The sequence below is a fragment of the Haliotis asinina genome, chromosome 15 (assembly GCF_037392515.1).
Source record: "Haliotis asinina isolate JCU_RB_2024 chromosome 15, JCU_Hal_asi_v2, whole genome shotgun sequence".
Lineage (NCBI taxonomy): Eukaryota > Metazoa > Mollusca > Gastropoda > Lepetellida > Haliotidae > Haliotis > Haliotis asinina.
In genome coordinates, this window is record NC_090294.1 from 35,325,184 (window position 1) to 35,337,742 (window position 12,559).

General features: G+C 42.4%; 1 protein-coding gene across 1 annotated transcript; it reads right to left on the bottom strand.

The window, feature by feature from the left end:
* Positions 1–477: 477 nt before the first annotated feature.
* Positions 478–4,185, bottom strand: LOC137264993 (dynein heavy chain-like). The gene is made up of 3 exons (XM_067800330.1): positions 4,156–4,185; positions 1,746–2,465; positions 478–1,590 (listed from the first exon to the last, which is right to left on the bottom strand). The coding sequence occupies exons 1-3, from the start codon at positions 4,183–4,185 to the stop codon at positions 478–480; spliced, it is 1,863 nt and encodes a 620-aa protein (XP_067656431.1).
* Positions 4,186–12,559: the final 8,374 nt, after the last annotated feature.

A 12,559-nucleotide genomic window follows, 5' to 3' on the forward strand; every position in this document is an offset into this window, starting at 1 on the left:
ATTCAGGGCGACTGTAATAAGGAAATGTAAATAGAACAATGATTATTGTCCGCCAGTGTGAAATCTACCACAAGTAATTGGGGAAAGAAACGGTTTAATTCGTTTACATTTCGTATTACAGAACAAAGAGGCTCCATCAACCATGCTTAAAAAGGTGTTGAAGTCACTAAACAATCCTCCTCAGCTGGTGAAAGAGCTCCTGACAGTGACACTCCTCCTTTTGGGCTACCCTGAAAAGGAGGCTAAGGTAGGAGGAGACATACTGTGATAGAGAGGAGAGATGTTAGATGTGGGTGTTTAGGTGGGTTACTCGAAGAGGTAGGGTGATACATATTGTGATACAGAGGGAGAGATGGGAGATGTGGATGTTGAGGTGGGCTACCTGGATAAGGAGGTTCAGGTAGGATGAGACATACTGTGATACAGAGGAGAGATGGGAGATGTGGATGTTGAGTTGGGCTACCTGGATAGGGAGGTTCAGGTAGGGTGAGACATACTGTGATACATGGAAGAGATGTGGATGTTGAGTTGGGCTACCTGGATAAGGAGGTTCAGGTAGGGTGAGACATACTGTGACACAGAGGAGAGATGGGAGATGTGGATGTTGAGTTGGGCTACATGGATAAGGAGGTTCAGGTAGGGTGAGACATACTGTGATACAGAGGAGAGATGGGCGATGTGGATGTTGAGTTGGGCTACCTGGATAAGGAGGTTCAGGTAGGGTGAGACATACTGTGATACATGGAAGAGATGGGAGATGTGGATGTTGAGTTGGGCTACCTGGATAAGGAGGTTCAGGTAGGGTGAGACATACTGTGACACAGAGGAGAGATGGGAGATGTGGATGTTGAGTTGGGCTACCTGGATAAGGAGGTTCAGGTAGGGTGAGACATACTGTGATACAGAGGAGAGATGGGAGATGTGGATGTTGAGTTGGGCTACCTGGATAAGGAGGTTCAGGTAGGGTGAGACATACTGTGATACAGAGGAGAGATGGGCGATGTGGATGTTGAGTTGGGCTACATGGATAAGGAGGTTCAGGTAGGGTGAGACATACTGTGATACATGGAAGAGATGGGAGATGTGGATGTTGAGTTGGGCTACCTGGATAAGGAGGTTCAGGTAGGGTGAGACATACTGTGATACAGAGGAGAGATGGGAGATGTGGATGTTGAGTTGGGCTACCTGGATAAGGAGGTTCAGGTAGGGTGAGACATACTGTGATACAGAGGAGAGATGGGAGATGTGGATGTTGAGTTGGGCTACCTGGATAAGGAGGTTCAGGTAGGGTGAGACATACTGTGATACAGAGGAGAGATGGGAGATGTGGATGTTGAGTTGGGCTACCTGGATAAGGAGGTTCAGGTTGGGTGAGACATACTGTGATACAGTGGAGAGATGGGAGATGTGGATGTTGAGTTGGTCTACATGGATAAGGAGGTTCAGGTAGGGTGAGACATACTGTGATACAGAGGAGAGATGGGAGATGTGGATGTAGAGTTGGGCTACCTGGATAAGGAGGCTGAGGTAGGGTGAGACATACTGTGATACAGAGGAGAGATGGGAGATGTGGATGTAGAGTTGGGCTACCTGGATAAGGAGGTTCAGGTAGGGTGAGACATACTGTGATACATGGAAGAGATGTGGATGTAGAGTTGGGCTACCTGGATAAGGAGGTTCAGGTAGGGTGAGACATACTGTGATACAGAGGAGAGATGGGAAATGTGGATGTTGAGTTGGGCTACCTGGATAAGGAGGTTCAGGTAGGGTGAGACATACTGTGATACAGAGGAGAGATGGGAGATGTGGATGTTGAGTTGGGCTACCTGGATAAGGAGGTTCAGGTACGGTGAGACATACTGTGATACAGAGGAGAGATGGGAAATGTGGATGTTGAGTTGGGCTACCTGGATAAGGAGGTTCAGGTAGGGTGAGACATACTGTGATACAGAGGAGAGATGGGAAATGTGAATGTTGAGTTGGGCTACCTGGATAAGGAGGTTCAGGTAGGGTGAGACATACTGTGATACAGAGGAGAGATGGGAGATGTGGATGTTGAGTTGGGCTACCTGGATAAGGAGGTTCAGGTAGGGTGAGACATACTGTGATACAGAGGAGAGATAGATGTGGATGTAGAGGTGGGCTACCTGGATAAGGAGGTTCAGGTACGGTGAGACATACTGTGATACAGAGGAGAGATAGATGTGGATGTAGAGTTGGGCTACCTGGATAAGGAGGCTGAGGTAGGATGAGACATACTGTGATACAGAGGAGAGATGGGAGATGTGGATGTAGAGGTGGGCTACCTGGATAAGGAGGTTCAGGTAGGGTGAGACATACTGTGATACAGAGGAGAGATAGATGTGGATGTAGAGTTGGGCTACCTGGATAAGGAGGCTGAGGTAGGATGAGACATACTGTGATACAGAGGAGAGATGGGAGATGTGGATGTAGAGGTGGGCTACCTGGATAAGGAGGTTCAGGTAGGGTGAGACATACTGTGATACAGAGGAGAGATAGATGTGGATGTAGAGTTGGGCTACCTGGATAAGGAGGCTGAGGTAGGATGAGACATACTGTGATACAGAGGAGAGATGGGAGATGTGGATGTTGAGATGTGGATGTTGAGGTGTGAGGGGTTGTACAAATTTATCGTCCACCGGGAAAGCGAGTCATTGATTTGGAATGGAATTGTGCATGCAGAACAGTTATGTCTGTTGAATATTTCCATGTGCATGGAAAAGTGACATAAAGAGTATCGTGGCCCGATGCCGGTGTATATCCAAGGTTATATCCCTTACATTTGTGCATACCTACAGAACTATAAGATATGCCTGCATGTGATGGCTGCCCCGGGGAAGGATGGTCTGCAGCAGCAGATGGAAAACATGGACGCCAGCTCCATACCACCGGACACAGTGGCCAAAGCCAGGACAATGCTCCAGGAATGCTCACTAGAAAGAGTTGTGAATGTATCAGCAGCTGCAGGTGGTCTTTACGACTGGGTATGTGATGATTTCGGGTATGTTAGTGTAAACGTCAGTGACAAACATTCTGAAGAAACGGATAGTTACCTATGAACTGACTCAAACCGGGAAGAAATCTTCACTTTGCATTTGTAAAATAGATTCCTAGTTTTCTCCACGTGTGTTACTTTAAATGTTTCTGTGGAAGAAAACGCAGTTTCTTTATTCTACAACATGATTAACATAACAAAACCATCCTAGTGTCTCTGAGTGAATTCATATATTTGCCTATTGTTAAAGTTCATCAGAGTCCATTAAAGTTAAAGCTAACGAGTTCATTTTCTATGTATTCAAGGCGACAAAGATGATAGCCTAAGCTGCGGTTCCGAACCATACATCCTAACACCACCTGATACACAGAACCCACCAGTCTACGATCATCGGATACAGAGAACCAACCAGTCTACCACCATCTGATACAGAGAACCAAGCAGTCTACCACCATCTGATACACAGAACCCACCGGTCTACCATCATCGGATACACAGAACCAACCAGTCTACCACCATCTGATACAGAGAACCAACCAGTCTACCATCATCGGATACAGAGAACCAACCAGTCTACCACCATCGGATACACAGAATCAACCACTCTACCACCATCGGATATACAGAACCAACCACTTTACCACCATCTGATACTCAGAACCACCCAGCCTTCCACCATCTGATACACATAACCAACCAGTCTACCACCATCTAATACACAGAACCAACCAGTCTACCACCATCTGATACACAGAACCAACCAGTCTACCATCATCGGATATACAGAACCAACCAGTCTACCACCATCTAATACACAAACCCATATAATCTATCACCATCTGATACACAGAACTATCCGTCTGACCACTGTTTGATACAAAGAACCAGGGGATTTATATACGACTAGACACAAAAATACATATTTGTATATTTGTCTTGGAGTATTCATGGTCAATTATTCTTATTCACTATACTCCTTTTCTATATGTGAACAATAAACTGAATTTATTAAAAACAAATATTTTTTCATCTTTGATTTTCACAGACTGAGTTGACTTTGTAACATACGTGACTCTTGCTGAATTAAAGCCATGGGATATCTTTGACGGTGCCCGTCTGCTGCACACTGGTATTCTTACCTGCTCACTTGATGAGATGTCTTTGTTCATGTTCACTGACAGGTTCAACAATAGTAAAAATATGTTCTATATACAACGCGCGATCTCGCCTGTGGCGAATGGATGATCCCTGAATATGAGAAAAACACCATCTCCTCTCCCTAGAACCAGTCAAAGTAGAAGCATGCAACACCTTATTTTAGAAAGAGAAAACTTGTTCTTAACAGAGACATATTGTGATGGAGAGGAGAGATGGGAGATATGGATGTTGAGGTGAGATATATTGCGAAAAAGGCTGAGGTAGGATGAGACATACAATTCCACAGGGAAGAGATGGGAGATGTAGATGTTGAGGTGGGCTACCCGGAGAAGAAGGCTGAGGTAGGGTGAGAAATACTGTGACGTAAGGGAGAGATGGGAGATGTAGATGTTGAGGTGGGCTACCCGGAGAAGAAGGCTGAGGTAGGATGAGACATGCTGTGACATAAGGGAGAGATGGGAGATGTAGATGTTGAGGTGGGAGTGTCTGTACAGTCTGTATCGGCCATCGTGGAAGTGAGTCTCAGGTAAATGTAGGTGTTTGTCAAAGTAATCTCTATACAGTCAGCTTCTAGAATACCACTCAAACATATCAGAATTCTAAACAAACTTGAATGCATTGAGTGGTTGGTGATCTGAAACGAGAGATTCAACAGAGATGCAGTGTGCATTTGTCTTCTTGACAATAAGGAACCGTTATCAGCAGTCATGCTTCCAGCCCTCCTCAGAGCCCTCCAAATATGAAAGTATTATGCGAGGAGAGAAATATCATTTGAAGGGATCTCCATGGAATTTGTTTTAAGCACGAGAGTGGTTAGAAGATGAGGGTCACTATCAATCAGTAATGGCACTCACGTCTTCCTAATGACTTCATCCCTTCTTGGGAGTCTGTTGGAGATATATGTGAAGTATGAGAGCAAACGTTGCGTTTATTGTAGAGAACTCCTGGCAAACTCTAGGATAACCATGTACTTGCAGGGGTCAACCAGAAATAACCACATATCTGTCCGTGAAAGAATTGGTTCTGAAACCACAACCAACAAAACATATTATGCAATTAAAATTGTATTCCAATATTCACAAGTTGAAAACTTATTACAAAAAACTGCAAAGAATGTGCTATGGCATCACAAAACAGGGTAGCAGTACAAGTTCAATTTCAGTTCAACTCTAGTGGTGCTATAACACGAAAACAGAGATAAGGGTCTCTAGACAGAAATGATAATATTCAGCTAGGAGAAGGAGAAACTAGGGTAAACATTGATCTCCTCACAACTGATGTTCTTGTTATATGTGCTCTTGATACTGACTGTAAATGAGCAAATTGTCTGTTTCAGTAAATCTACTCATTTACATTTTTCTATGTATAGGTTTTTTGTCTGTGTTTTATATACTTCACTATAAATCTAAACTATACTGTCAGTTTGACTCTAAACCAATTGGAATTGTAAATACTTATACGTACCTTGGCATCAACTTTCACCGCAATAGGAGATTTGATTTCGTAATCAATGATTTATTGTGTAGCTCTAAGAAAGCCATGTTTACACTACTGAAGAAATCAAGAAACTTCAGTCTGACACTCGATACTATAATTAATCTGTTCGATATTTTAGTACTACCAACTGCCCTATGTGGGAGCGAAATATGGGGGTATGAAAATACTGACTGAGTGTAAATATTGAAAAGTTTCAAATTAAATTTCTTACGTTTGCTACTGGCTTACGATCATCAACTCCTAACTTTATGGTTTATGGCGAGCTGGGTCATTTCCCTGTAAACATTACAATCGCTAAAAGGATGATCACATTTTGGCATAATCTACAAACCACATCTTCCCCGCATAGGTTGTCACAACATAGAGCGTGCATTTCAACTCTTCCAATTAGACAACTATCTTAATCTAGATAACAATGACGTATGTGACGTATGGATATCTCACATAAAAATATTTTAAACAGTTGTGGCCTGTCTTATGCATTTGATAACCCAGTAGTGTTTGTAAACAGTGGCTAGCCTCAATGGTTGAAACAACTCTTAAAGATCATTTTATATAAAAATGGAGGGAAGATATGCATGTAAGTTCAAAGGGTAATTATTATAAATTGTTCAAAGATCTGCCGTCGTTTGAAAAATACCTTCTATTACCTGTATATGTTTCTCGGTCCATCATGTCATTTCGGACATCAAACCATCACTTACCAATAGAGACTGTCCGCAGGAAAAATATTCCACGAATAAACAGAAATTGTTATCTCTGCAACTTACGGGCGATAACCGACGAATTTCACAACCTATTTACATGTTCGTTTTTTGTCAGTATGAGATCCCAATATATCCCTACTTATTACAGCAAATGGCCGAATCTCGCAAAAATGAAACTACTGTTTATCTTAGATGATTATTCACTTGTTAAGAATATTTCAACATTTATCAATAACACTATAAAAGGATTTATATAACACACTAATATATTCATTGTTGCCAAGTGATCATAACAATTTATCATTTATATGATGACGTTATTTGTTACTGTTCCTATACCACCAATAGTGGTTTTTCGGAATAAACATTGAATTGAACTGAATTGAATTGAATTGAATTGATAGATATACACAACCCACATAATTCCACATTTAATTACAAGTCAAATCTTAACAACATCATTATTTATGTAGTTGCTTCGATAAATATACGTTCATCATTTTCAACATAGAACTGAGGCATCTGCAGATTCTATCTCTATATGCTGATTGTGGAATCCAGCTGTCAGTGGTAGTTTGGTATCAGGTTTACTGTGCTCGTCTTCACACATTTGACAACAACATTATCAAAACAGATCAACAGTCTTACTGAAGGTCAACAACTTGTTCGTGCGCAGAGCATTGCTGATAAAGCGTCATACGCTCATGAATACTGTACATTGTAAATGACATTTTTTCGCTTGGTTAAGCATAAACCGCAAATCTCGTCTTACATTACGGGTGTTTTCCAGAACTGCGATTTGTTCCTATAATACAACGTGACGTCATTGTCTTACCCAAGCCTATAGCTGTGTTGATTATTCTAGAGTGTCCTGTTGGTGTATATATTGCCCAACATTGAAACACATGTGCACATTTGCACTAACAGAACATGTGAGTATGTTCATGCCTACATTACTTTAACGTAATATTTGAGTGGTTGTCTTGTGATTTCATTTAACATTCTAGCTCAGTGAGCTTGCTGGGATCGTAGATAGCTGACACAAGGCTGATACGTACATTGCTTCCTCAGCGATACTGTACTGCTTTAATGACCGCCTTATGATGTTTGTGAGTGATGATGTGGTAGATACCTCTAACGCTGGAGATGTGTCAATCGAAAACGAAAAATTATCATTGGTGATAGCCAAAGGGAAGGCAAGGGGTATTTATCACTGATTATGAGAAAAGGTGATTGTAATTATCACTGATTGGTGATGGCCAAAGAGAGACAAGGGGTAAGTAGCACTGGTTGATGATATGTCATGGATAAAAGGAAGGCATGTGTATTATTAGCTGTTGGAAGAGGGCTCAGTTTTTTCATTTGTAGCCAAGATGACACGACGTGAAAGAAGTAACTATATTTGTTGTAGATTTTATAAAAGACGACATCATGGCAAAAGCCGCACATACGGTCTCAAAAAACGATATGGCGGAATTAAAATCACTATCTTGCCCACCTCGGCTGGTTAAAGAGGTCCTGACAGCGACACTGCTGCTACTGGGCTACTCGGAGAAACAAGCTGCGGTAAGTCTCGCCTGGCGATTTGGTGAAAAAAACAAACCGGTGATAAATCAAATAATCCAAATAACAATATTGTGTAAATACAGTGATGATTATAAGCGTGTTATAATTGGCCATTTTAGATTTTGGCAGTGCATTATTGTTCATTTGACCTTTAGTTTGGGGACTTTGAGATAGCCGTGATCGGGGTTCAGTTCCTGTATATGTGCGGTGTGTGATGCTTTTGGATTACTGTTTTAGGAGGCAGAAACTAAAACTCAAGTGCAGATAAACTTTGAACTGTGGAATACATGAATACTCTTCAGTGATCTTTTCCCATGTCCTAATAATGTTAACATATTAATTGTTGCAGAATCACTACTGACACGTCAACTCACATCACCCTGGTAATAACTACCTTGAGTCCCGATTGGCTGATCTCGTGTTATTATAATCATAGTTTGTGCATTATTGGTTCCCCTCCAGAACTATAAGGTATGCCTGCGTGTGATGGCTGATCCGGGCAAGGATGGTCTGCTGCAGCAGATAGAGAACATGGACGTCAGATCCATACCACCGGACACGGTGGCCAAAGTCAGGACAATACTTCAAGAATGCTCATTTGAAAAAGTGTTGAAAGTGTCCTTAGCTGCAGGTGGTCTTTACCAATGGGTATGTGATGCTTGGTGTATATTCGTGCAGACGTCAGTGACAAACATTCTGAAGACAATGAAAAAACCTTGACATCACATATCCACAACCTTTCGGTGACGGGGATCATTTATTCATCATCTATGTTGCACTGAACCCATGAACCTACCACCATCTGATACACTGAACCCATGAACCTACCACCATCTGATACTCTGAACCCATGAACCTACCACCATCTGATACACAGAACCCATCAACCTACCACCATCTGATACACTGAACCCATCAACCGACCACCATGTGATACATAGAACCCATGAACCGACCACCATCGGATACACTCAACCCATCAACCTACCACCATCTGATACACTCAACCCGTCAACCTACCACCATCTGATACACTGAACCCATGAACCTACCACCATCTGATACATAGAACCCATCAACCTACCACCATCTGATACACTGAATCCATCAAACTACCACCATCTGATACACTCAACCCATCAACCTACCACCATCTGATACACTGAACCCGTCAACCTACCACCATCTCATAGAAAGAACCCATCACCCTACCACCATCTGATACACTCAACCCGTCAACCTACCACCATCTGATACACAGAATCCATCAACCGACCACCGTCTGATACGAGGGTTGGCTGAAAAGTTCTAAGCCTCACTGTGAAAAAAAGTTACAAAGTCCACGTTTGTAATTTATTTTTCTACATAGTCCCCTTCCAAGTTCACACACTTTTGCCTGCGATGCTGCAAGGCCCGAATCCCGGACAGGAAGAAATCTTCTTCAGCTACCCTAAAAAAATCAGTCACAGCGGAAATGACGTCATCATTACTTGCAAAATGGCGACCGGCGAGTTCCTTTTTCATTTTGGGGAACAGGTGGAAGTCAGAAGGAGCCAAATCAGGTGAATAAGGAGGATGGTCAATGATGGCCAAAGCCACAATCGCGGATTGTTGACATGGCCACCACCGATTTGTGAACAGGCGCATTGTCTTGGTGGAGGAGGACACCTTTAGCGATCATCCCTCGTCGTTTGGCTTTGATTGCTTCTCGCAACTGGTTCAGTAGATCAGCATAATATCTGCCGTTGATAGTTTGACCTTTTTCAAGATAATCAATGAGCAGAATACCCCTGGAATCTCAAAAGACTGATGCCATCACCTTTCCAGCTGAAGGAACAGACTTGGCTTTCTTCGGAGCTGGTGAATCAGGATGCTTCCACTGTTTTGACTGTAGTTTTGTTTCTGGTTGAAAGTGATGTATCCAGGTCTCATCCATGGTTACAAATCGTGCCACAAAATCATCGGGATCTGCTTCAAAACGACGCAAATTGCCAAGGGACGTCTGGAACCTGACACGTTTCTGTTCTGCTGTCAAGAGCTTTGGCACCCATCTTGCAGAAACTGTCGTCATTCTTAATTCGTTGGTGATAATATGCTCAACCCTCTCATGAGAGATGCCCACTACACTAGCAATATGTCGAGTAGTCAATCGTCGATCATCCATCAACATATCGAGCACTCGCGTGATGTTTTCTGGAGTGGTTGCTGTTGAAGGCCTTCCTGAGCGTGGGTCATCATGAAGGCTTTGTCTGCCACGCTTAAATTCTGCAGCCCACTTCTTTACTGTGGAAAATGAAGGAGCATCATCCCCTAGAGTGGAGACCATGTCAGCATGTATCTGTGTTGGGGACATCCCTTTCTTTTGCAAGTACTTGATGACTGCCCTGTATTCAGTTTTGTCCATTTCTGATGATTTCAGAGGGTAGGTTTACCAAAAGAGCTGTAGTTGAGATAAAACTATTAGTACGTTTGTAGTTCTTGTGTCTATGATTCACTAAATGATTGCCCTCATTGGTGGCAAACACCTGTCTCTACCTGGTGGGGAAAAACCACTCAGGCTGAGAACGTTTCAGCCAACCCCCGTACACAGAATCATATACCCACTAACAAAATGACAAAAGGGTCACCTTCACATCCACATTTGTCAGCCCCAGAGTCGTTCATGTTGAATGTTTATTCATGTTTATGTTCCAGGGGCGATAGAGAAGCCTTGTGGTTTAAGTGTTCACTTAACTTCACGAATCTCTGAGTTCGATTCTACAGACAAATGCATTGTGTGGAGTATCTACCGTCGTTATGCTGCTGGAATATTGCTGAAAGCGACGTTAAAGCATACTCACTCACTCACTCACTCACCCACTCTCTCACTCCCATATCCCACATTATTAACGCATGTTCATATGTAACACCACAGTAACGTCCTGCGTTTCCGAATAAGCTTTTCCGTTCACTTATTCACAATTTGTGGCACTTAATTAAACAAGCCTTTTTCTATATATTCAAGGTGGTAATGATGATAGCCTGAGCTCCAGTTCTTCATCTTCGGAGATCTTCATTTAGAAACCATCTCATACTCAGAACCAGCCAGTCCACCACCATCTGATACATTGGATCACTGGTTCAAGTCTACCGCTATTTGGTACTCTGAATCATCCTGTTTACCATCACCTGATACACAGAATCGACCAGACTACAACCATTGGATACACAGAACCAACCAGTATATCACCATCGGAAACACAAAACCGTCCAATTTGCCACCATCTGATACACAGAACCGTCCAGATTGCCACCATCTGATACACAGAACCATCCAGTCTACCACCATCTAATACACAGATCCGACCCGTCTACCACCATCTGACACACAGAACCATCCATTCTGCCACCACCCGAATCACAGTATCTTTAACAGTACCATCCTGTTAACCAACAGTCCGGATATACATTTATAATTATAATAGCGGTTGCCAACTATTTAGTGGATAGAGAGGAAGAAATCAAATAGTTGTAATCGTTCCATTTGTGTTCCTGTTTTTAAAATAAAAATAAACAGAGCAACTAATGACGGTGTCCGTGTATTCGTGTGATGCTTCAGTCTACAACGGTCCAAGATACAGGACACGGAGGTGGCGGCCAAAATGCATCTGAGATAAGCTGAACCGTGAAGTGTCCAGTGAGCACGGTCCATCTATTGAGTTCGGTCAGTTCAGCGTCAGAAGATGCTAAAACATAGAAGCATTTGTTCATTTCAGAAAGCATGGCTATGGTGTTAAAACACTAGTCATAGATAGATATCAATATGTTTACAGCCTTCTTTGACTTCATAATCTGGATTCTTTATTCAGACAAAGGAAGAGGACTGAACGGAACAAGAACGCTGTGTCGCCAAGATGTACAGTTTCATCTGTGATTCTTTCACGAAGTATGGTTTAGTTAGAAAAGGTTAACTCGAGGATACAAACTGCCCAAGTGAAGCACCTATCACTCTTCTCATCTCGTCAGGTAAACTAACTGGAAGCAAACTTAGACTCAGTCTGTTGTTAAACGTACGTGATAACTATGATTTACATATTGATAGTCTCTACAGCTTTAATAACCATCTCTTCGAACGTACATACACATAAAACGAAAACAGTGACGTTCCTTTCTCCATATCGTCTGTTTCTTTTCAGTCATGTAATGCATTAATTTAAGACAAATCTATGTGAGAGGACGCTTTAAGTTACAGAGGGGGACAGAGGCAAAAGACATGCCATTGGGGATCTGATACATATCACACTGACAGACATATCTCGTTATAACATTATCAAAACAGATCATCAGTCTTACTGGAGGTCCACAGCCTGTGCGTGTCGAGCACACAGAATTTACAAAGCTTCAGACGTTTGCACTGTACGTGTATACATTGTTCATGCTAAACTATACACACAACCTGTAAATGACCTTTGTCTGTCTGTCCTGCAAATCTCGTCTCACATTACGGATGGTTTCCCTACATACTCTTACAATACACTCTGACGTCATGCCTATATTCGGTAATGAGGCGGTATTGTAGTCCAGTGGTATTCGGCCTTGATACACTACCCATCAAAGTTGGCCGGAAATCGTGTGA